This window comes from Trachurus trachurus (assembly GCF_905171665.1).
Source record: "Trachurus trachurus genome assembly, chromosome: 1".
Taxonomy (NCBI): Eukaryota; Metazoa; Chordata; class Actinopteri; order Carangiformes; family Carangidae; genus Trachurus; species Trachurus trachurus.
Window position 1 is genome coordinate 14,314,303 of NC_139891.1, and position 25,734 is coordinate 14,340,036.

General features: G+C 42.2%; 2 protein-coding genes across 6 annotated transcripts; one reads left to right on the plus strand and one right to left on the minus strand.

Moving 5' to 3' along the window:
* Window positions 1-394: 394 nt before the first annotated feature.
* On the minus strand, window positions 395-10,350 carry suz12b (SUZ12 polycomb repressive complex 2 subunit b). Of its 5 annotated transcripts, none has more exons than XM_083972153.1 (17): window positions 10,212-10,350; window positions 9,659-9,803; window positions 9,111-9,157; window positions 8,955-9,019; window positions 8,732-8,800; window positions 8,455-8,504; window positions 8,128-8,213; window positions 7,802-8,033; window positions 7,507-7,612; window positions 7,308-7,413; window positions 7,004-7,181; window positions 5,917-6,005; window positions 5,548-5,691; window positions 4,113-4,270; window positions 3,346-3,544; window positions 2,563-2,669; window positions 395-2,327 (listed from the first exon to the last, which is right to left on the minus strand). In XM_083972153.1, the coding sequence occupies exons 2-17, from the start codon at window positions 9,786-9,788 to the stop codon at window positions 2,015-2,017; spliced, it is 2,079 nt and encodes a 692-aa protein (XP_083828279.1). In that variant the 5' UTR covers window positions 9,789-9,803; window positions 10,212-10,350; the 3' UTR covers window positions 395-2,014. The 5 variants fall into 5 exon arrangements, with proteins under 5 accessions (XP_083828279.1, XP_083828278.1, XP_083828276.1 ...); XM_083972152.1 differs by having other exon boundaries at window positions 2,590-2,669; window positions 5,917-6,002; window positions 10,060-10,350; XM_083972150.1 differs by having other exon boundaries at window positions 5,917-6,002; window positions 10,060-10,350.
* Window positions 10,351-10,998: 648 nt separating this feature from the next.
* On the plus strand, window positions 10,999-18,631 carry utp6 (UTP6 small subunit processome component). Its single transcript, XM_083983454.1, has 19 exons — window positions 10,999-11,262; window positions 11,788-11,872; window positions 11,985-12,026; window positions 12,236-12,328; window positions 12,683-12,730; window positions 12,827-12,890; window positions 13,020-13,138; window positions 13,324-13,401; window positions 13,530-13,611; window positions 13,926-14,007; window positions 14,114-14,292; window positions 14,626-14,705; window positions 14,881-14,958; window positions 15,392-15,571; window positions 16,601-16,681; window positions 17,052-17,161; window positions 17,342-17,408; window positions 17,645-17,717; window positions 18,023-18,631. Exons 1-19 carry the CDS (start codon window positions 11,171-11,173, stop codon window positions 18,175-18,177), a joined length of 1,788 nt encoding a protein of 595 aa, XP_083839580.1. The 5' UTR covers window positions 10,999-11,170; the 3' UTR covers window positions 18,178-18,631.
* The last annotated feature ends 7,103 nt before the right edge of the window (window positions 18,632-25,734 follow it).

Below are 25,734 nucleotides of genomic sequence, written 5' to 3' on the forward strand. Positions count from 1 at the left end.
ACAAAATAGTCTCACCTCAAAGGTCATTCAAGGGATCGTTCTCAAGCTTTTTATGCCTGTTCGATTTAACTGAGAAAACCTAATCTGCTGACAAGGACAGAGTGAAGCAGCCAAAGAAACCACAATAAGTGAGATTGATTCACTGTAACCTACAGCTGGTCACCTCTTCACCCACTATCGCCTGTCCCTGAATAAAATAAATGAATTAAAAAAAAGCTTCATTTTACATATGGAAAAATAGAGTGTTGCCCAATGTTTTATATACGGTAAAAACATTTTTTTTTTTTACCCTGGAGGTAATTCAGAGCAGGTTATTACACAACTAGAGAGGTAAAGCAGGGGTCGCAACAAAGAGAGTATAATGACGGCTAATGTTAAAAACCATAAATAAGGCCAAATGTATTTTATTTCTTTAAATATAAAAATCCCCTTAGCCAGAGTGTACAGTTCACAATTTTTAACAGGGTGTTTTGACAACAATGGTGAACAAGTCTCCCTTTTTCCAGATGAATACAGAAACCCTCTATGAGTAGTGGTGGGAGAAAAATATAAATTGTTAATTTGGTTTTCCACAAGGAAGTCTGATGAAATGATGAATGGTGATGATCACCAATTTATGTGCACACTACAAAACACAACTACTGCTTTCCTTTAAAAAAATGGTTATGGAATGAACAAAAGAGAAAATACTAAAATATACACAGATCTAAGAGACTGATGAAAATATTCCCCTTTGGCATAAACTGCACCTAACAGAACAGACCCGACCATCCAATAAACAGCATATTGCTTTGAAAGAAGAACGGCAATCTGTTAATTATTGGATACAGAGCAGGGCACGGCTAAAACATTTGATGTGATCACAGGTATACACATTTCTGTCAATCAGCTATTGATACTCAGAACCCATGTTAAAAAACATGACCAAACCTCATTGTGAAAAAACAGGTGCCTGTATCATCAGAAAACTGACTTTTATATCTTCAGTGCTATGCACTCTACACCATACATGGGATGATGTGCTGCTGGTTGTTTCAGTAAGTCTTAGGAAAAAAAAAAGAAAAATATTCAGAAAAGTTCATTTCCCTGGCTTTCCTTGAGCTATGATCAATGCAGGCCAAAAGGCTTAGGGGGTGATGAAGTAGGAATTTTAGCCTGGACCCGAATCTCAATTTTTTCTCTTGTCCGAGATCCAGGCCTACAGTATAACACTATTGTCATGGCAACCTACCAGCAAAACCCACAATCCATCTGGGGGTCCTAACACACACACTTTACAGGCTTTATATGCTCCACACATTGATGCCAAGTGTAGCTTTTGACCGTGATGTTTGTTCTCTTAAACTGTAAAACCCTTCAAATTAAATGTCATTCACAACAGTGAAATCAAACCCTCTAACACTCCACTGATGACAGTGGAAAAGCTGCATTCAACATTTGGCGCAGCATGACTTAGAGAAAAAAACAAAACAAAAAATAGAAACAACAATTTCAAGGTAAGCTTTCTAAAAACAAACACCAAGTGCTAAAATAATCAGCTAAAAGGATACGTTTTCAACAAGATTATTGTGTATGTGTACAAATAATCAAGAGTGACAATGTTACCAGTGCAGTTTTAACTGCAGTCTTGATACAGTTGACATACCCAAGGCAGTCGTGCCACATCAGAAGAGTCTCAGTTTGTTCACTCTCACCCAAACAGATACTTCAGTGGCTCCTACAAAATGCATATTAAGTAGGTTCAACTTACATCATCCAGTCCTCAAATTCCTGGTTTGTGTAGCTGTGGGTGATTCACTTTTTTTAATTTTTTTTTTATTATTGTTCATATTTGGTTCAGTTCTCAAGTTCCAGAAACTTGTTTACCTTGTATACTGGTCTGCTTTAGGTCAGATCCTCCACTGACCAGGTCTCCCACCTAGCTAAGCACCAAATGGTTGGTAATGTTCATTGAGAAGAAAAAACAAAACAAAAAAAACAAAAAACAATCATTGTTCCATCCATCCAGCCTGCATCAGTCCGTTAGCCCGCTTTTTGTCCTCTTGCCCTGCTTCCCCCCACTGGAGGTGACGGCGTTGCCATTGCAGGCTCCTGCTGGTACCAGAGTCTGGTCCTGCTGCTCCTCCTCAGTGTCCGGCAGCTCCTCTTGGATCTGCCGCAGACGCGCCATGGCACGGTCGATGGTGGCTGTGCTCACCAGGTTGAAGTCGTGCATGCTGACTAAATGGAGGAGGAAGTTACGGCAGAGGTTGCGGTGGATGATGTGAGCACCACGGTTCTCCACGAAAAGCATGATGGCCTGATTCATCTGGTTGTCGGCTATGAAACTGCAGGGAGAACAAAGGACAGAGGATGGATGCGTTTCCATAGATAGACTGGACAATATACAAGTGTAGATGCACATATGACAATCTGTTTGAATAGTTATGATCATGTTTTTACAGTGGCAAAAACTATCATATCATATACAGTATTTGAGCAATATTAGTAGTGTGTATGTATATCATCTAAATGTATATTGTTTGAGAATAAAATGAAATAGGATCTAGTATTTTCAATCACCTCTCACTACTGCTACAGTGAACGTACCCATGCTTCATGACATGCAGGTTCCACAGTTTCATCACCTCCTTCTCTCCCTCATTGACATCTGTGAACTCATCCAGTTGCTGAAAGTACAAGAAAAAGAAAGAAAAGAAAAACAGATTTACGTCTGGTGCAATTTCAACACACAGCTAGTAAAACAAACCATGATCTCTTCATGTTATGTAGCCCTTGCTGCCTCTGATAGTAAAGTAATAGTGACGGAGAGTTGTTCTACAGCCAGTGATCTGAGCAGGTCCAGGAAATCGATACTGAAGTGGTAAAAATGTTGTGTATGGTGTTAAGATCAAGCTGAAGCGAGCGTACAACGTTGGCAACAGTTTTTGCTCCGAGCACCTTTTAGTTATTTATGGGGAACAGGCACGACCCAAATACTTTGACTCTTTGTTGCCATGGTGATCTGACACCCAAGAAATCAGTATTCTGATGGTTTATTTTTGTTTTGTTTTTTCCTCCTCTAGGCTCCCCAGACACACTTGCACACAATCATTTGTATTTGGTCCGACTGTGCAGGTTTCCTCGCCTCCATCAATTCTGAGTACTAATTTTTCCTTTGGTACATATCATTACTGGGCTCTTTGTTACTTGCATCAATAGCTGCTGCTTCAATAGGTGGTAATAAAATGAGAATTTCTCCCTTTTGGCAGCTTCCTGGACCTTGAGAGGTGTCTTTACAAATGGCGCTTCATTTCTTATTCAACGGTGAAACCAGCCAAAGTGACTGAGCTAATGTCTTCTCACCGTGGCCGTCTTCTCTCTGAGCCACTCTGGATCTCTCTCATCCTCGCTGTCCACATCCATCTCCTGGGGCCGCAGGGGCATGCAGCTGTCACTGTGGAAGTAGAGGCGGTTGTGTCCGCTGACGTAGGTCCTCTGCTGCTCCAACTCTCCGTCCTCAGACTCCAGGAACTCCGACAGACTCGGTTTGGTCCTTTTGGGCCTAGTGCAGGGAGGAGAAAACTAATCCTGAATATGTACCATCCACCCGGATTTTAAAGCCTCATATTGTATACGTTTGTTGATATTACAAATCCTGACACTTCCAATTCATTCATTTCCAATGTCTTGTACAAAAACCTTACATACAGTACACATCTATACACCTCCCCCAGCTGCTATATTGTATAAAATAATGTTTGGGTAACTGCACAAATGCAACCTACTGTGTGGCGAAACAAAGATCACTATCAATACTTACAAACCTGCTATAAACTTTTATCAGTCCAATACTTTTCACTAATCATTGCATATTAGAAACATGGTGATGGAGAAACTCAGGTCCATTCAGAGTCACCTTCTTGCCAGATGCCTCACCATCCGTTTGAACCGAGCTCATCGCTCATAAGCACTTCATCTAAGTCAACTCAACTGATTGCAAATTCATCATTAGGGCTTGAATGAATGAAAAGCCAATTAAAGTATTAATTTAAAATCAGTTAATTACGTTTTCTGACACTTTCCGACTTTGAACACCAAGACCGCTGTTCAACAGAGGTCGGACGTTTTACCTGCAAACCAGTATGTGGGTGACAGCGGTCCTCTTGACCGGGCCGTTGCGGCTGAAAGCAAAGCCTGGCTGGCTGTGGATGTCCTGAGGATTGCCAACATACGAGCCGTCATAGCATTCATTAATGGACACGTCTATCCTTGCTCCTTTGGGGTCAGGCTGCAGCAGGAGAAAAAAAAAACCGAGAAGATTTGTGCAAGGAAATTGTATTCAGCAAAAACAAAGAGGGCCTGCATCTGCTCAATTTGACACCGCATGTTATGATGTGCTTTGAACAGAGGTGTCTGCGCACATGGAGATGGGCAAGGTACTCCAAGGATGGTAAAAGCATCAACAGAGACGTAGGAAGGGAGGGATACAAAAAACGAACAAGAAGAAACTGGTTGTGCAATTAAAAAGGTAGGTGGGAGTAGACTAGTTCCCCTACACCCCTTGTTAAAGGTGATTTGCCCTTTGCGGTTTGGCAGGTGATTGGAACAGTGTCTGAACTATTTAACATTTTCTCTTTGTGTGACAAAACACGACCACCACGTTATAGCCGATCCTCAACAGGCATGAAAGCTACACGCTGCTTTCTTCCACTGAAATGATCTCCAACCTTTTCTCCAAAGCAGCACATTATTTACTCATATTTAATCCAGCAGCCATTTGCCACAGTATCATTAAATCATTCAGTCTATAGTTACTTTCTTGCATCAGCTGTCAATTTCCAACTCTCCAATTATTCAGTCATGTATGAAAGTAAAAAGCTAATGGTGCATTGTAGATCATCTGCACAGTGAGAGCAGACAGATGGATACTTTTAATTCAAGCTTCCAACCATGTCAACCAAAACAATTGCAACTTGAATTGTCATAACAATCACAACGGTTAATTGCATGTAAAGGCCTGGTTATGGTTCTTGCTACAATCCTGACTGAGTAATGTAATACTGTGTAATTCAAGACTGGGCCTTTGTTCATTTTCATTATCAATGTACAGTGCATTATTAAAAAAGGAGGAGGCTGGTGTTTATATGATTGTTCAGCAAATCACATAGAACAGATCAAAAGCAGAAATGTATTTATACTGCAAACAAGTAGTGTTTTTAGTACAAAGCCTTTTGCTTCAACACCTGTGCATTACAACTCTGTCTTACCAAACATAGACATGATGTCATAAAATAACCATACGACCACATACTTTTTACATTGCTGAGATTAACATATATTGGTGGTGCAGTGCAAACAAAGATTCCATTCCACTCCAGCCACTCAGAGGTCCACTACTTGCTGCTGTCATGCATCCACCAAAAAACACACCAGCACTGCAGATGAGCTTCTGCACAGCTCCTATAATTATGAAACATTTGCAGACTTCATAATCGTTTTAAATCTGGCGGTGTCTTAAAAATATGCATGAGTTGGTCTAACACACACATATGCACCGTCACTTACCACGTAGCTGAAGATGAAGCGGGAGTGGGAAAGTTTGAGGTGTTTGAGCAGGCTGTACAGTTTGCTGCAGTTGAGTGTACACCAAGGACAGTGAAGATCATCTCTTGCCTCCGTCTGCTGCCGTGTGTTATTGTTATACAGGAACTGGGCAAAAATAAATCACACTAGTAAGTACAGGTGAACCAGAGGAGGACAACCTTCAGCAAATGTAAATGGGTGATGGACAGTGCTGAATCTCTTCAGTTCAAATCTTTTTTTTTTCAAAAACCACAAAGACATTATATGTTTTCACCTCACCAAGAGATTGTTGAAAAAGAAAAGAAAGAGTGTCCCAGGCCCAGATATATTCCTTACTATTGTGTGGTGTACCTGATAAAATATACGTAGCTTCTGCCGCGGCTCACACGGGACCTGCTCTTTCCTCGTCTGAATGTCTGTGCTCACTGACTCTTTCACTGCTGACGGGAACAGATGAAGAGGTTAATTCTTGGAGAATCACCAGATAACAGATTCTGTGGATTTCATACAGTCAACATGCATTCGAAAACAACGTTGGTTTCCAAGGACATCATAAAGATTTGAAATTCTGAAGTCCCTTTCAGACATAGAATTGCACACTGCTGGCTTCAACTGCCAAAATGTTTTTTTTGGCATGAATAATAAAAACAAAAAAACAAACACTGTACAGGTTATTTAAATGTTCCATAAAGGCTCTGTTCAGACATGACCATTACAGGCAGAGCTGCAATGCATGTGTCTATACTTGGCATTTGGTACTAGAGAAGGAGCATCTCCTTCCCACCACCACAACAATACCGCATGAAGAGCTGTGTGACGTTGCAGTGTGAAAAGATGGAAGAGGAGATTTTGCAGTTAAATCTTCCTCTGTAGGAAATTAATGACCATCACGCACCAGGAGAGCTGGAACCCGACTGCATGTCTCCGTTGCAATTGTAATAAAGCGTTGGATTCTGCTTTCCATGTTATACAGCAATGATGAGATGTAACTGATTCAGGGCCTTGGTCGAACATTGACACCAACATGTAAAGTTGCCAGCACATTAATGCAGTGAAGACCATGTCTGAAAGGGACTCAACAGTTATGACTCAGTACATTTTGCCATATTCTGTTACAATAGACCATCCCACACAAACGCCACGCTGGGTTAAAAAAACAACAACAAAAAAATCCAGAACCATGACCCATTCACCTTGCTGCTCAGAGAATCTGGCCTTAAGTAAAACTTGTTCTCTGTGTTTGTTATGAACAGGTTTTCAGTACTTTCCATAAAGCAGGAAGTGGAATGGTAAACTGTTTTATGTCCCCGGCCATCTGCCCTTAAATGTAAATCAAGACGTAATGAATCATTTTCTAAATGATGGTTCCACTTAAGAATACAAACAGACAATCTCCACAACACATTTCAAGCTACCTCGTGGTGTTTTCTTCACTTACTCATGAGGGCAGCTCGGTGGTTGCTGGTCCTGGTCTCCATGGGACTGGAGCTGTCTGAGTTGCGGGTAGCGAGGGGTTTCGCGACGGGGGCAGTGGACTTTCCGCTGGCATCGCCTGTCCAACGCAGTGTGAACTGCAATGTGGGTCCCTGAGAAAATGTCTCAAATGGTGGCAGTCTCTGTGGGACAGTCATGCAGTGTAATGAATCATGTAAGAACATGTAAGAAATCTGGTATTTAACTCAAATGTGTGCACAAGTCAGAGAAAACTAATAAGAGCATGCCCATGTACAAACCCATCCTACCTTCCCATCAAGAATGGTTTCCCATGTGGCTTGCTTCTTGCTCACAGGGCTGTCCTCCATCCCTTGCATGGACACCTCATACTCCCCATCCAGCAGCTGCAATCTCCTACCGTGGACAAAGGAGAGCACATGAGTCAGAGGTGCAGTCAAAGAAAGAGTAAAAAGGAAATATTTGACTATTTGAATCATAGAATATTACCTGTTCTTATCAAAGACAGTCATCTGTGCAACATACGTCTCTGTGGTCTCGCCCTCTTCTCTGTGGGATGAACTTCTCTTCTTTCTACTCGGGGTATCTGTTACATCTGACAAAGTAGTAAGAGAATAAAAATGGGGCAAAATATTGTGGAAGACGAGAATTTGTGACAATGTTCCCTGAGAAAACTTGCCTCCCCACAACCAGCAGCGGCTCTTTTTAAAATGCACTTATCACACATCATTCAGCACAGAACAAACCAAACTGTCTTTTTTTTTTTAAAGTGTGAACTTCGTACCAATGTTTTCATTGGCTTCTCCGTTGACCAGACCATTAGTATCCCTCCTCCCTGTACGCGACACCCTGAACAGGAGCGAGTAGGACTTCACCATGTGGCTGTTGCTGGGCTCAAACTCGTTGCTGGAGACCAGTAAGGAAGGGTAGGAGCCAGGCTTGGTTTGGTTACTTTCAGGATTCAAAGGCACCTGCTTTTTACCTGTAGGCACTTGCTTTACCGGGCAGCTGACATCCTGAAAGAAAAATAACCAGACAGAATTTAACAAACACAGTCACTGGTACGCAACATGAAATTAAAATGACTGGCACAATAATGTTTTACTCTACCTTGCGTTTTTTATGGCAGACTTTGACAAGTAGCACCTCTAAGGACACGGAATTTTGTTCATTTTCTGAAATCTGAGATGGCTTTTCTGTGTGAAACAAAAAGCTCAGTATCAACAATTTTATCCACATCGTTGATGAGGAATGCGTGTCCACTTGACATCGATTTCTTTCATAGTACGGGTGTATCTTTGCACTTTTTTTCCCCAGACAAGCACAAAGTGTTAAGTATGCAGTTTGCAGTTGCTAAGCCGACTGTCATTGGTTGGTCTCTTGGCAACACAGACACAAACAGTTGGTAAGTAAAATCTGAGAGTAAAATCTGCTTACCATCCTTTTGGAAGAACCCAGTGAAGGTTAACTGTAGATGTGAAGACAAGCTAAAGAGAGAATGAAAACACGCAGGTGAAATCGGGCCATACCAACTCCTTCCACTGTTAAAATTGATAAATGAATGTATGATAACTGAATATCTAGCATCTATTAATAAAAAACACTGATGCACATTCAAGACATAATCAGCAGCGACATGGTTTCTCCAATATCTCAGTGTTTTAAAGTATCCAGCAGTAAAAGGCCATCACGTCAACTCATACAGTGTTGTTACCTTGGAGAATCCTGCTCTCCCTTCATCTTCTCCACTGTCTGCAACATATCATCAACTTTGAATGTTTTTCTGGGGAGGAGGAATCAAAGACACACACGTTCCAAAAGAATTCATTAGTGCTGTGACACATTATTTATATAGAAAATATGAATTATGTGTCAACTCTCAGCTGCTGTGTCTTCATATTCAGCAACACAACTCTGTAAATGATGAGGTTTCCTACCTCCTGGCATTTGTTCGACCATTTCTGTGAGACATGAAGGTGAGCGTCCTGTGCAAAAATATGGGCTAAAAAGAGAAAAGGGAATTCATTATTCAGTCACTTTAAACCACAGCATCAATAAAAAAAGATTCAAGACGTGTTGAATAATTCACATACTGCAATCAAGTTCCTTGTGCGGAGAAATCTGTATATCTGAGTAGGTTCTGGAAATAGAGAAGAGGTTTTATTGTGACATTTGATCTAGACACACGGGCGAAATCCTCCATCACCTGCTCTCTTTCAGTCTCCCCTGTGTCAGCATCTGAGAAACTAAGCCAAATTATGTCAAGCACTTGCCAATGCATGGGGTGTTAACAGGTGGTAGCTTGTGTGGCAAAACGACCACCAATTGAAAATAAAGTCTGAGCAGATCACAAACAACGCCAGTCTTTATTCAGTCATGTCACCAAATATGTGACCTGCTATCAAAACACAGTTATTATATACATTTTTTAGCTATGTGACACATTATCAAGGGTTCCCTGTGGACAACCAGTTCAACTCTGGAGGCCTTTCTGCTCAAAACCAGACACTGAAAACAAAATAAGTTGCAGTAAAGTTGAGCGAGTGTCTAAAATGCTTAATGAGCGCACAGAGTAATTCTTCGCGTGGTACCAACATAGAAAAAGCTACATAACAAAAGTGCCAAATGGGTGAAATCTCACTTTCAAAGGCCTGTAGGAAGAGCTCACGGTCGGCCTGGATCTGCTCCATCTTCGGCTTCTTCACAGAGTTCATCATCGCTGATGAGGCGGGGTACACGGCGCCGTTAGCTTTGCAACTCGCCCCACTCATAATATGACCTGAGCTCTGCGAGCGAGACAACGACACGTGTTACTTAACACACTAATTTATTACACGACAACCGGTGGGCAGCACAACAAGTTAGCTTAGCAAATACTCGCGTTAGCACTGGAGCTAACTAGCTCGGCTAAAAAAGCACAATGCTAACACGTTAGCCAGCCTAGTATATCAGCGCAGTGTTCATTCTTATATTTAATCCACTGTAACGAAAGGCCCACGGTCGACATGTGGTAAATATTGGGCACAAATAAAGGCAACAAACCCTGGCTGATGGCATTAATTTGTTAGCCTCGCTGCCCCCAGCACAAGCCTGGCAGACTCAACAGCAGAAACCCATGAAGATGAAGAGGAGGCGACGAGACGCTGCTGGCTAGTTAGCTGGCAGAGCTAGCATGGTTCACCAAACAAACAAACCCCCTGGGCGGCCGAGGTCCGCCGGCATCCGGCTGTCACAGGTATCGGTAATTCTCGGAGACGGTGCGAGTATTTTTTGGATCTAATTATTGACTATACAGCAGCAATTTATTGTCGGTGTGGTTTCCTTCAATTTGTACTGAACAACAGAGCAGTAGTCAGTTGTCAGCCAATGGGAGACGCGCTGGGAGAATGGAGCGCTGTGATTGGACGCTGCCCTCCGGAGATGACATACAACCATAGACAACCCGCTCTCGCTTTCTGTGATTTTGCGGGAAATCGAGTTTATCAGCGTCCAGATCTGGACGAGTCCGCAGCTGGGACTGCATCTGTCTCGCCACCACCGTATACATTCAGTGAATACACTCAATCCCGCTTCCAGCTGTGACTATACAAAATAATAAGTTTCAAATAGATGAATGTGTTTATTGTGAAATAGATTAATCTGCAGTTCAAAGGAAATGATTAAATGTGTGGGAATGTATTTTTTTTAATAATGGTGGCCTTATTTCTATAACATTTTGCTTATTGTTATCATACCCTACATTTACCATACACTTTAATTATCAGTGTCAGTGTTTAGTCTCTACTTACTATTCGACTTACAATGAATTAAAAAAGCTTGCAACACACACAGGGGATGAAAGGCTGTTTCCAGTGATGAAAAAAACGTGTCTGCTTATCTTTCAATAGGATGGTCTTCATAAACAAATACTAATGTAATTTCACACACACACGCACAACTTTAGACTCATGTTTCCCGACGGAACTTATTTGCAGACGGAACCGGAAGAGCGGCGAATCACAACTCCGGTACACATGTGTGGTGGAGACGAGAGTCAGCCTCGTCGCCTGAAGTCGTGTACGTCAATGTAAAGGTGACATATTAATTAATATCATTATTAACATCGCCGAATATAACAAGTGAAATCTGAAGACGTGACGACTGCGTGGACACGATGGCTGAGATCGTCCAGCAGCGGATCGAGGACAGGATCCCCGAGCTCGAGCAGCTGGAGAGAGTGGGACTGTTCACCAAGAAAGAAGTCAAGTAAGAGACCCTCGGCCGTGGAGACACTGTCCCTCAACCGAGCAGTGGACATCGCAATCACTGTGTAAAGAGCTCTGTTTCGCTGTTGTGGACACCGTTTGTCAGAGTAGTGGCGAACTGTGGACACTTAGTCAGTGCGAAGACACTGGACAAAAACGTCCATTTTGTCATTTTGTTATTTTTTCCCCCAGTGAGCTCACTGCTAAAGATGAAAGACTAGAGAAATAACATTGGATTTAGTTCTTACGATGTTAGACATTCGTCCAGGCTGACTCCAGTTTCATTCACTGCTCTCCACGTTTGTTACATTTTAAGACCACATTTCAGCAGAATTACAACATTATTTTGGGGTGTAGTATCAAATTAGCTGGGCCAAGAGAATATATATATTTTTATTTCTTGTGGTCGTATTCTTTCCTAAAGTCTGACCAGCTTTTTTATTGGTTTAGGCACAAGATCTCTTCCCAGGTCTGTGTGCACTGTGTCCTTCAAAGATAATTCACATGTTTCTCTCCACCGTTTTAGATGCATAATCAAGAGAGTGACAGCCCTGGAGTACAAGCTCCACAGGCTGGTTATAAAGAAAGAGGACTTCATTGCATACATCCAGGTAGAGAACCATTGTCATCCAAGCTGTTTGTCCTTGATATTACACAAATCAATGAATAAATGAAGGCAACTTTTTGTTTTCGATACACTTATTTTTTAATGTTTCATTACAGTATGAAATCAACGTCTTGGAGCTGGTCAAGAAGAGAAGAGCGGTAAGTGTCCTTTGGAAACATTGTAAACAGACTCTATGTGTCACTTTGTCTTACACTGATAGTTACCGTGAATTCAATTAAGTATTAATAATTCTTATGATTTTGGTAATAAGTACTTCCTAACATGCTGGTACCAGGCCAACAGAGTGAATGGACACTGGAAGCTTAAATGTCACATCATTCAACTGTACTTGATCTCTCATTTGCAGCACTTACACTACCAGTTCAAACGAGAAGAGATCGAGTTCCCCATCATCCACAGAATAAACAGCATCTTCAGAAGAGCAACAAATAAGTGGAAGGTACTGTACACACAGCATTTACAAAGCTACTGTCAGGTCATTCATAACATCAACATCCGTGGTGCAACAAATGATTACAGTTTGAAAATCATCTAAACTTAGCTGAGTTGGTTTCAAATTGTAGCAAAACTTCTTTTTTCTAAATCAGTATTGTAGTTTCCAGTGGTCATATCTGGGAGATCATTTGAAACATAATGCTTTTTACTGACAGATATGGCCAATAAAGAAAGAGCTTGTGTAGTTTTAATACCCCCTTGAACCTAAAAAACAATATACAGATACATTTTGGTTTCCTAAGGAAAAACATTAGCAGCGTGTGTAGGTTTATGAGTCACATGTCCTTGTTTCCCACAGGATGACGTGCAGCTTTGGCTCTCACATGTGGCTTTCTGTAAGAAATGGGTAAGTAAACAGCTCATTATTTGCATCAAGTACAACTGTTTCAGGTTAAATATAAAGTGTCTTCTCGCTCTAATTATTTTGTCCTTCACTCATCAGAGCACCAAGGGACAGATCAGCAAGGTGTTCTCAGCCATGCTTGCTATCCACTCTGACAAACCAGGTACAGAAGATGCTTTTGGAGCACTTTTATCTCCCTGTTTTCTTTCTCTCTTTTTTTCCTAAATATAGATACATGATGTAAGGGTCAAAATGTAATCTGGACAGTTATTGTTACTTTTTGCCCATTTAGCTTTGTGGATCATGGCCGCTAAGAGCGAGTTGGAGGATAGAGATTCTTCTGAAAGTGCCAGGCACTTGTTCCTGAGGGCTCTCCGCTTCCACCCAAACAATAAGAAGGTCTACCAAGAGGTAAAAGAAGCAAAATATGTTTTAAAATAAAACATTTTAAAGGAAAGCTTCATTGATTGCCTCACTGTTTTTCTTTGAGTGGAGGTAAATGTCTGTGGCAGCTGCTGTGAAGAGAATGGTTGTGATGTGTAGATATGCTTTTGTTGGATACATTATTTAGATTTTCTCCCACATGTTTCTGTCAGTACTTCCGCATGGAGCTGCTGCATTGTGAGAAGCTGCGGAAGCAGAAGAAAGAACTGGAGACGGCTGAGATAGACCTTGTGAGTGTCTTCAATCGAACACAGTGGGAAATGCAAGAAGACAATACACACCAGGCAATACACACCTACACTTACCACCGCACGAAAAGCTCTCACCTTGTATTACACCTGCTCTTCACGTCTTTCAGGGTGAATATGAGTTCCCTCCAGAGATCCTGGGTGGTAAACTGGCTGAGGTTGTGTACCGAGATGCTACAGGGAAAATCAAAGGTAAGGCTTTTCAAAATTAGTTTCAACACAAACAACAACCACATTAGAAATGATCAGAAAGTTTACAGTCTTACAGCTTTTTAAAATAGATTCAACGATGGGGCTAGTTGTCATATCTGATACCATTTAAGGATTGTTTTTAGTATCATCAGTGCTGCCATTAATGATATTGAAAATCAAAATACCAAAGATGGCACCAAGGATTCAATTCCAATTCACCAAACACTAAATATAATTGAAGATTCCCCTTCCCTGTGCTTCCCTGCCATATGCGAGTGGCAACAATCCTTCCAACTAACTCTCTGTTCCCACAGAGGCAGAATTTGTCGTCTCACTTCTGAACGTTGCATCGATCTTTGACTTCACCAAAGAGATCCAGGACTCCATCCTGCAAGAGTAAGGCTGTGATTTACCAACAAAACTGCTGCTTTTTTTTCCCACACTGAAAATAAAGCTACTCCACTAAGCACCAGTTGCACCTTCCTTTCTCCCTTGTTTCCAGCTTACAGACTAACTACACAGAGGACAGCCTGACGTGGGATTTCATGGCCAAGAGGGAGCTGGAGGCTCCCATGGCCGGGGAGGAGTTGCAGACTGCCAAAGGTCGGGCGTCCGACATCAACCGGAGAGAGGAGCGCTGCTGCCAGGTCTACGAGGAGGGTGTCAAGAGCCTCAACACTGGTAGGAACTCAAACACACACACACACACACACACACACACACACACACACACACACACACACACACACACACACACACACACACACACACACACACACACACACACACACACACACACACAGGCACTTCAGATTCTTAAGAAGTATGAAATGAAATAACCATAGGACAGTTATAGGTTATTCATTACAGTTGAGCTGCCATCACTGATGTCTTGTGAAAACTCTTCTAAACCATCTTAAACTGGACTTTTTGGTGGCCTTAATTCATGTTCTGCTGGTATGTTCACTGACAGCATGATGTGGCAGTTTAACAGACCGTTGCTTTGTGCTCTAGAGCCCATGTGGACCTGCTATGTGGCCTTCTGCTTGGAAAGACTGAAAAGAAAGACCAACGTCCAGGAGCTGCAGGAAAAGGTGACAAATAATCTTTCAGTTTGAAGCAAAGCCATTTTATTCTTATTACTACATAGTTTTGTTTGCTTCTTAGAATAAATGTTACGTGGAAAAAAAAATCTGTGGCTCCAGTGGTTTTGGAGGTGAATGTGTAAAGGGTTAATCCAATCATGTGTTAATGCGTCTTGTGTCACAGAGGCAAGAGAGGCTGCTGGGAGTGCTGCAGCGCGCCCACGACTCTGCGCTGCTGAAGGAGGACTATTATAAGAAATGGGTAAAATAATGTCTTCATTAAATCTACAGCTGGTTTGGTGTTTCCTCCTCTTTGAATTATGACTTGTCCAGAATTCCACAAGTACCAGTAAAGTAACTTGACTGCACTTAAGCACTCGCTGTGACCAGAGAGAGAATGATAATAACAGTCACTAACCCACAGAATAATAAAAACCGCTCTCTCCAGTGATGTGAGCAAGAGTAGACCAAGTTAATTAGAAGAACTCAGAGAAGCCAAATGGACCTCAGTGACCAAGTATGTGGTGACAGTGTGTGGTGTATAGTCGCCTGGAGAGACGGGACTCCGATAATGAAGACAATAAGACAATAATAAGGAAATCAGTGTCTGTTATATTAAAGGAGGTGTTGCAAAGGTAATCCAGTGCACTCGTGTGGAAACGACCGACCAATGTGAATGTTCCCCATGTGACTAGCTGCAGATCCTGCTCTCATCCGAAGACACTGAGGGTGCGGCCAGCGTTGCCATGGCAGCCACGCAGCGCTACAGCCAGTCGGTGTCGGCATGGAGCCTGAGTCTGAGGACGCTGATGCAGCTGGGGAGCGGAGACATGGGCAGGCTATTCCAGGATGCTCTTACACAAGTTAATCCCAAGGTACACACACACACACACACACACACACACACACACACACACACACACTCTGACTTAACACAATTTGTTTACAGTGGCATCAAGTTTGGTCATTTTCTTTGATTGCATCGAGAACACACACTGCATCAATTGTGCTGAGTTATAATCCTTGGAGAGCAGACACACACACACACACACACCCGCACCAGCACTGCTGTATAAGTGGGCCATGTCCTTGGCCCAGTTAGTTTCTATTCCATCATATTCATTTCCTCAAATGGCTCTCTCTGCATGCGACAGAAGCTAAAGACGAATGAAAGTTATACATCCACCTTTATGAACATATAAAGTACAGACCAAAGCATGTTAGTTTTTAGTTACGGCCTAACATTTCACCTCAGTCATTGTTCCACAGTGCATCGCAGTATAATGCCGCATGAATACAAATGCCTCGACTCAGCCGTGGGCCTCTATAGTAGCGAGCAGAATAGCTGGTTATTGTTGTGTCTGGGGTTTCACAAGACTGGCCCTGAGAAGTAGCTGTGTGAGGAGGATTACAACATGCTGCTCATTATGCAAGTCTTTTCTCTCAAGATAAACACTCTCTTTAAGTGTTGGGAAATAGTATAAAGCCCCGGGGGGTTTACGTCTGATGTGTCGAACAATAAAATCTTGCCGCATTGCACGGCTCAGGAGCACAGATAAATGAGCGGAGAAAACGCACATACTTTTCCTTAATCCACTTTACTGCTGTATACTCACGCACTTTCTAAAAACTGATGACCTTTAGGGAAAGTACTAGCTGGGAGCAGGACAAGGTGATCTGTCACTCTGATGCCACACCAGGATGCCTACCTTTTACTAAAATCTTCGCATGTAATGGGGGAAAAAACTCAGAGACAATGAAATGGACTGAGTGGAGTTGACATCAACACATGACACTGACAACACAAACCGACATTCAGTGCTGCAGCAGGTGCACTCCCTGCTGAGTAAGATGCTTGTTAGGAACCAACTAACAGCCAAATCTCCCCTGTCCTGTTCTGACAGGAGAGTCTACCGCTGTGGCAGCTGCAGGTCCAGTGGAGTGCCGCCAAGCAGAGTCCTGAGGAAACGGAGGCCATCTTCCAGGTAAGCCCACCTCAATCCATCCCAGTCACTTTGAAACTAACGCACAGTGTCGGCGTCTCATTGCATTTGCAGCCGATATCTTTTGTCAGCATTGGTTACGTATTACGTGTTCTTGAAACATAAAAAATGAACTGCACCATAAAGTGAGGTGTTGTGCACAAGTCATGTCACCATTTTGGTCGGCACTGTGAAGCACTTACATAGAGCTAAACTGGAATCAGGAGACACAGGCGGCGTTGATGATACGACTCGCAGATAAATACTCCGAGATGAAGCTGCAGGAGATCAAAAGCCCTTTATGTCTGCTCAGTGTTTTGGCCTCCGAAATGAGAATACCATGCAGACAGTTTGTTTTCTTGTGTGTTCCCAGAGAGGTCTGCTGTCTGCAGTCGCGGCTGTTGCCATGGAGATGAAAGAGAGCTACCTCGATTGGTCCTACTCCACTGGAGGCTACAAGAAAGCCAGGAAGACCTTTAAAAGGTGAAAACTAATAACGTTGTCTGATCATGGTGTCCTCCATTTAAATGATAAATAACACTGAAGGAACACACATCTTAATTGGTCCTGAAAACTGCTGTGGTGCAAAAAACAAACACACAAAGTGTGTCTTGTCTTGTTACTGTTTTTTTAAAATCTTAAATAAACTTTCTTCTTCTGTAGCTTACAGGAAATACGTCCCCTGTCCAAGGCCTTTTTCACCAAAATGATCCAGATTGAGAAGGAGCAAGTACGTATGAAAACTCTTATGTAACCTCTCTTGAGTCTGAAAACTTGTCAGAACAGACCAGATTCACAAAATACCTCTTCACACAGTTTGATCTGCCACAGGCTATATGGAGCCACTTGTAATGGCTTTATTGACACATTGCTGAAGCTGTTTCAAGAGACTGTAAAAAAAAAAAACAGACGGTGGACTTTGATGGTATTTGTATAACCGATAAGCCAACAATGTTGTTTATCCAGGAGACTCCAAGAATGAACAATCTGAGGGACTACTACGAGAGGGCCCTGCAGGAGTTTGGTACAATAGATGACGGTGAGTTGAAATGACTTAAAGGAATAAGACTGAAATGGAAAAGTAAAAATGCAACATCAAAGACAAGATAGAAGTACTTGTCTGTTCAGATGTAGATGAAAGTGAAAATACTGATATGAGACTGAGTCCTACACAAACCATTAGTCTTAGGTTTCTAGGACAAAAAAATATGTTTTCATTGGGATATGAGATGTTGAAGAAGTGTCGTATTATTTAATTAAAACATCCTTGTGCATCTCCACATTTGGATTTTGTTACGTTTTTTCTGATTTCTGATTTCTTTTTCTTTTTTTTTCCCCTTCAAGATCTGTGGCTGCAGTACATCCAGGAGGAACTGGGACCCAACGGAAGCCCAGAAAACTGTGGCAAGATCCACTGGAGAGCCATGAAGTTTCTGGAAGGAGAGAATGTGGAGAGATTCACCACCAAATATACGCTGCTGCAGACTGGACACCTATAAGTAGATTATGTAAGGGACAGGTATCAGAGCCGGAGGCCTGTAGGTTCAGCCAGTGTTTAACAACTGCGTCTATGTTTATCAGCTGGAAGATTTTCAAGCAGGTGTTCCTCTTGGTCCTGGTGAAGACTAGTGTGATCACGGCTCATGAATTGTTTCATTGCCTTCAAGTGGAAACCGAGTACTGCAGTTACTGAAGTTTGCAGTCGATTCTTCGTCGGTGGTTCTGACAGCGTTCTCGGGGGGTGTCCTTAGATGAGAGTGAAACCCCAACGGTGATTTCAGTTTTATGCAGAATTATTTTATAACTGTACTTTATAACTTCACACAGCTTTTCATTTTGTATACAAAAGCTAAGTTTCGTATTTGCTACCAAGCTGATGTTGGAAACTTGTAAGAAAATGCAATTTACCTGCAAGAATTTCACATTTATTTGGCATTTTGAGAAAACAACCTTGCTGTTAAAATGATATTAAAACAATGTTTCATCCTTGGGTGTTCTCTTGTTATGTTCCCTCTGGGACAGTAACAAATGTGTACACAATATAAACACATCAGACATACATTTACTATTCGAAACTCTGATGGCAGTAGTATCCTTTGTTTAACAGTCTCCTCAGTAGGTTAGTGACACTAAATGAAGTTACCATGAGAAAAAACTCCTTTATCCTCTAAAATACACTTTTCATTTTGTACCGTACATTAATCCAGTGTTTGCAGTCAGTAGTAACATCTCATTTACATGTGACATTATTGCATGGTACAAAAACAAAACATAAATATTAAGCAGCAGCAGTACTACACATGAGTAGCACATCTATTTAAAGTTTCAATGGACAGATAAAATAAATGCTACCCACAAACATCAATACATATTTACTGTTTTTAAGGACACTTCATATTTTCTTTTATAGCACTTGTACTGACAGTGATGTAACAGCTATGGGGTATAACATAACATTAACAGAAAAAGCATAATGCTGTTGATGCTGTTATGCCTAACCTGGTTAGGTATAAAGTGTAAAGAGGGAACATTTTCACCTGTTGGGGTTTAAACCAATTAAAGTTGAATATACGTGGTGCATAAAACCTGTCATCTTATTTATAAAAACATTCTATTCTAACCTTTAGAAAAAAAACTGCTGGACCCTGTTGCCTCATCCACAACCATTACATAACTGACGGCTCTGAATGTTGTTCCCCACACTAGATGAAAAAGGTGGCACTGCAGTGATGTTAAAAAATGGTAGTATAAAATAAAAACTCCATGTTTTGATGAGGTTGTATGTCGATAGTGTTCCAGTGTGTGTTCGGTCCCACGACATCTCGTCTCCTCGTTACGTCTCTTCCCTTGGAAACAGCTCTAAGCTCTCATGAGCCTGTGTGATGATGCACCCAAAGTGTCAAATTCCCCATTGTCTGTCTGATCAGCGTTTGCTTTACCGTGTTTGACCCCAGTGTCCCCCCACCCCTTCACACACACCCTCAGAGCTTCTTGAAGACGATGTAGGTGAAGAGTACCAACACGCCGGCAGATAGCAGCCCGATGACACACTGGTGGATGGTGATGACGTTCTCCAGAGCGTGGATGCGCTCCTCCATGGCGTTGGTGTGAATGTAGTCATAGATGGAGGCCCCTATGCTCCACACTGCCCAGACTGCATCCACTACTGCTTTCATGGTGGGAGAGACCATTGGGAGGGCCGCCTGCAGCCGGGCACTGGCTGCATCCGGTGCTTACTGGCCCCACTGCACTACAGAGAGCGAAAGGGCAGAATGACACATGGTGCACTGAGGAGGCAGCAAGGTGTGGGCCCTGTGACTCTCATGGCAACAGCAAGCACAGTAACATCTCAGAAGATTACTAAATTAGAAAAAAAATACAATAAGACAGTTGACATTTTTGCTTGAAAACTGAGGTAAATGATTCTCATAATAGTTAAGTGATTGACTAATCATTGCAGCTCCACTGTAATTATCACAGCATTTCACTTTGATAATGTTGATGTAACTCCTCAGATAAATATCATACCTGATAAAACAAAATAGAATACATTTTCAAACAGCCCTATAAGTAGAATTGGCAGAATCTAGTATATGTGTATGTGTAATTTTAAATGCAACATTTAAAACCTCCTATTTAAGCTTTGCAGTAACTATGACATAAAGTGTCAAAAAGTGACAGTACATTCTTATTTTACTTGACTTACTTGAATTACTCATTACTTAAATTTATCATTAGGTGGCGAGGAAAGAAAAACAAGAATTTCACTCTTGATACAATATGCTTTTGTGAGGAAATCATATCTATGACATGCTAAGAATAGCAATGCTACAGTAACAAGAGAGGGCAAGTGTCTTTAAATGACACAATATCAGCTGCACAGCCTCAACTATTTAAGGTCAGCTAACCTCAGCCTGCCTTGGTCACCACAAACCACTGCTCAGACCAGACTTGGACTGTAAAAACAGAAGACCAGATTAGGAAGTGAATAAAGGGTTCTTCCCACTTCAAATTAGTCAGAAATAACACTTTTCTCTTCCTTCCATATATATTTTGCATATACAACAGTAATAAGTTAAACCCAGTTGTCAATGTGCCTTTCTGCCCTGAGCAGCAGGGTATTTACATTCCTGCCTCTCCCACTGCTCCATTGGTCGCCTCACTCCCTCAACACACGCTGACGTCATGTCAGTATTAATGAATTTGCTCCAATACTCAAAAGATTCACGTGATTTGACATTTGATCTGCTCGATATGAAAACATCACTTTGACTCCGCAGTGCAACAGGATCTTGAGTTTTGGCGAATTGAGGAACAAGATGCGCACCGAGATCAAAAACGCACGCGCTCTATGACGAAGACGTTTATGATCGGAGTCAAAACTCACCTCCGGGAGTCAGATATTACCGCGAGGCTGCAGATGAGGATGAACATCCGTCCTGTCGTTAATGTTGTGATGGGTAATTATTTTGTTTAAGAGAAGCCGGCCAGTTCCTGTCAGGAACCAAGTCGGACGTAGCTCTTTTGCGTCAAGTCAGCATGAATCACACGCATTACTTCCAGTATCTCATTTCACAATAAAAATAATTTAAAAAAAAATGCACTCATTTCCAAATTGAAAATGACACTCTAAAGCGAATAGAGATGTGTGTGGAATCGATGTGACAACGAACTACAAATAAAGTAATGGAGTAAGAAATAAAATATGGATTCTTTGGGACTAAGCAGCAGCACTTTTATTTTATTTTGACAAGAAAATCACCTGATTTCCGGCATTATTGTGGACTTATGATGGGAGCGTCCCAGCTACTAAAAGTGGAGCATGACCCCTAGAATGGAATAGAATAGAATAGAATAGAACCGAACAGAAGTTGAGTGAAAAATGTCAGAACAGAATCAAAGTATCAAAGTTACAACAGAATACAAACTATAAGTAGCCTATAAAATAAAACATAAAGGCTAAATCTATGCTATTATAGGCAGAAGAGAATAATTTTCCCAAAAAGGTTCCACAACTGAATAGAATGCAAATGACTAGAATGCAATAAAGTATGAAGAAAAATGAGAAATGGCATAAAGAATACTAACACAAAAACTCATCATAAAACAAAACATGTAACTTTGCTTAAATGGAAAATCTGAAATGACGCCACTGATTGAATTTATCCAGCAGAATCCAGCTGCCCCTGATGTGCAGCTACACGTGATCTCACTCAGTGATCTGAATAAAACAGTGCTGCTCGTTTGGCACATGCAATGTCAGTGAAGCGTCGTGTCGGCTCGCCGCCACCAGGTGGCGCAGCACGCTAACATGTTGCTGTTCAGGGAGGTAACAGGAGAGGTGTGATGAACCTGGGCTGCATGTAGCCTCCTGAACAAGCAGCGATAAAAAGAGGGGGAACACCTTGAGACAGCCGCACAGACGAGCCGCCGCTCCGGAGCCGCCGGTGCCGCCGCAGCTGAGCTCGGCCCCCGAGGGTCTGTGTGGCGCATGTGGACAGACGAGCCAACAACACACTGCAGGAATGTGTGCACTTACAGGCAAACACACATGCTCGGACATTACTCAATGTGGTGCTCTTTCAGAATAATTGGAAAATATGGGGCCACACTGCTGCGCCCCCAACCGAAACCTATAGTTGGAGACGAGCCAGTGACGTGCTGAAAATAACCAGGTTACCACTTAGCACCGGTCCATTTTGGGGAGGGCCCAACACGAGGGCGCAGCACCATATATCAGCTCCTTCCAGCTGTTTGGGAATATCCTGCTCACATTATCGAGGCTGCAGCATGGCAGTAGCAGCAGCAGCAGCAGCAGCAGCAGCAGGCTCCTCTCTCTGTCTGTCTCCGTCTCCCCGTCTTCTCGGCTGATTCTTTCAGGAATGGATATTGGGTGACTGGCTGGGTGCTGGGTGCTGGGTGCGCACTGGGGATCTCTTGGTGGGAAACGCAGAAGCTTTTTTTTCTTGCTAAGGGAGGGAGGGCGGGAGGAGGGAGACTGGCACAAGGCGCGACACTGTTGCGTCTACATATTTTTTTTTTTCTCCTTGGGCAGAGGGGAAAAGATAGGCCAGGAGGACTGTCCGACTTCTTCCAAAAGACAATTCGCTCCCCTCCTCCACCCCCCAAAAGGATAATCTTGCTCAATTTGGGATGCGTGCAACACCAAGTGATCAGATATTACTGGGGCGGCGGTGGTGCTGGTGCTGGCGGTGGGTGGACGGTGAAGTTCAACTTCGCTTGCAGACGCGATCTTCTCCAGGCGGCCAGACAACCAACCAGACAGTCGGCGCTTTTTACGCGAAGTCCCCATCAAACCTATGGGGATGCTGACACATACCCGGCACGCAGGTAACAACGACCGGGGCAACATCACCTACTTCTCCAGACAGTGACAGACGGCAGATCAGTGGGTATGTATCGGCGTGTTCACAGATTAAACCCATCGCAGTCAGTCCCTCGTTACCTGGTCGGGAATTAAGTGCAGGTTTTTGGGTAGCCTACTAAAGACATTTTCAGAGACCGTTTTCTTGGACCTTCCTCAGCGGTGGGACTGGTGATGATGATGATGATGATGATGTGTGTCAGAGGCTGGGTCTTTGCGGGCAAGGTGAGTCCTCAATTAATTCAACTGGCCTACAAAGTCCCAGTTTCTGGCTCATGTGACCACCAAATTATAGACAAGACACTTCTGCCGCACGTTCACGTTTCAAAGAGAGAAATAAGGAAGACACGTGAGGTCTGAACACAAACGGGCAAGCTCGGCAAATTGGTTTTTGAAAACACAGTGAAATGTTAGATAATTAACTCTCATTATAAATATCGAGAAGTACAGTGAACGCAGCATTTCATACCATACTACTGGTGATCAATAGTAATATTTAAGAATATTAGTAAAACTGTCAGGCCTAAACACAGAATACAGCATGATAAGGTAAGCAGCGGATACCATAGGCACATTATAAAACACAGGTAGTATTATACTTAACAAAACAGCACATTAGTTATTTTTTAATGTTAAATGTATGAGATAGCTACAGTTTGGACAGGAAATTACTCAAATCAAAAGGCAAACAGCTGCAGGTGCTCAGCCAAATAAAACAAACAGAAAGGAATGTAAAAAAATAAGCATTTAATAGCTCAATGGTTTAAACAGTTAATGTCACAGCTTAATAATTGGCTAAAAACCCTTGATTAGTCAAAGCTGAACTTCTGACATCCAGCCTGGTGAAGGAGAGCCATGCTTCAGCAGCAGAGCAGAGGTCGTCCTCTCTCTGATGGATACAATGATGAACAACTTTTACATGTCACTTCTCAAGAAAAAAAAGTGGTTCCATATTTCATAGCTGGCCTCATTCTGCTGTACAGTTCTTGATAAATTGTTTCAAAACAGATCAATTTTTTTCCAGCTCAATCAAAAAATAGGCCAAATTAGAAAAAAGGAAAGTTGAATTTAAGAGCAGAATCAGTTACGTTTACCGTTAATCTCCTTTCAAAGAGCACAGCTCGTACTACTATTAAAATCTTTAACTGTTATTGTGGCAGCTAACAGCCCAGACTCAACATGAACCTCGCTTAACTAGTAAAAAAAAAAAAGAGAGTCAAGAAATCACAAAGTGGCATACTCTATTATGTCGAACAAGTGTGTCAAGTGGGGAAGAAGTTGTTTTGGAGGCCTGTTTCTATATCTGTCCTGACCCTAGCATGCCGTACATACCTCACTAATGAATTTAGCATCCTGACACTAGATGCTTTATGTAATTAATAGAGCGGAGGGCCATGGTGGCATCTCCTTGCTGCAAGTGACACATAGGTAAGACATTCGCTGAAGCATGGGATTTTTATTTTAAAAAACACGAGACCTCTGTGATGATTAAAACACACTTAAAACAGAGCTGTAAATGAAACGGTCCCCCCTGACATCACAGTAGGCAGGAGAACATCACATTAATCTTTCTGTCAGTTTTATTTATTAAAAAGTTAGCTGTTGATCATAAGTTATTTGTAGGTCGTGCATTACGGATCAGCAGCAGGTCATTTGTCTTTACAAGCCTGCTATTTTCTATTGCGGCTGTAAGAAGTTGCTGTGGACTGAGGTTACAGGAAAGTTGACACTGTGTCAAACCTATTTAAGGTTTCAGTAAAATTCCTCGTGATCGCAGGTGATATCTTCATACGAAAGAACAACGTTACGTCTAGAAAATATTGAACACTCCTAACACCCATCGTGATCAGATTGTCATAAAATATAATTTAAAATCAAATATGGAAAATACATTCTGTGTTTTTAGTGCACCTCAGATCTGTCGGGATGCACTCAGCTATCATCGCTTGGTCCCTCCAACGTAGCCCACTAAAGTGCAATGACACATCACAGAAAGCAGATAAAAACCACTCCAGCCAAAAGCTCTCCATATATGCTGTAGGAGAGAACGAGCCAGTGCGAGAGCGAGAGCTGAGGGCCTAGTAAGGGAGGCTTGGTGGAATGAGCCTGGTTTGAATAAGCAGCGTGGCTACGGGGAGCTCTGGGATAGTCACCAAGTGTGCTGATTAAAGTTGTGATATTAAACAGTGCTGGCTGCTGCTGCCTGCCAAGCCTCTCTCAGTGGCATTTCACATTGTTTAAAAAGCCCAATCAGACTCATCTCGCCACTTGCTGCACTGTGCTGCGTACATCTTTTTTTTTTTTTCCCACCACGGCAGTCTCATATTCTCTCCTCTCACCATTTGTTAGCAGGGTCGTAGACTTACTTTAAATAGACTTTTCCTACATTTCCCAGGTTGCTTTCTGCTCGGGGGTCACAGGGTTTGCTTAGTTCTCAAATTGACCAGAGCTGTGAGGGTGCGCACGTACGATGCAGTGAGCATCATATAGATGCCTCTGCTGAGCTAAAATCTTCAGATTGTGTTTACCTTTCCTGTGAAAGCTAAACTTGTAATGAACACACGGAGCGCTCCTTCTGGGGAATTCTGCCCTGAACTCATTCAACCCCTTTTAAGAACGTCATTGCAATTCCCAATAAAACTCTGCCATTATAAATATACAATTCATAAAT

Excerpts from the sequence above, each read along its gene's own strand:
- suz12b (XM_083972149.1), bottom strand. Across the intron at positions 6,006-7,003 it reads CCACCGAGCTGCCCTCATGA|CAGTGAAAGAGTCAGTGAGC; the intron begins GTAAGTGAAGAA and ends TGTTCCCGTCAG. Across the intron at positions 3,545-4,112 it reads ACCCACATACTGGTTTGCAG|GCCCAAAAGGACCAAACCGA; the intron begins GTAAAACGTCCG and ends TCCCTGCACTAG.
- utp6 (XM_083983454.1), top strand. The coding sequence starts at position 11,171 with ATGGCTGAGATCGTCCAGCAGCGGATCGAGGACAGGATCCCCGAGCTC. Across the intron at positions 14,008-14,113 it reads CAGGACTCCATCCTGCAAGA|CTTACAGACTAACTACACAG; the intron begins GTAAGGCTGTGA and ends CCTTGTTTCCAG. Across the intron at positions 14,293-14,625 it reads TGTCAAGAGCCTCAACACTG|AGCCCATGTGGACCTGCTAT; the intron begins GTAGGAACTCAA and ends TTTGTGCTCTAG.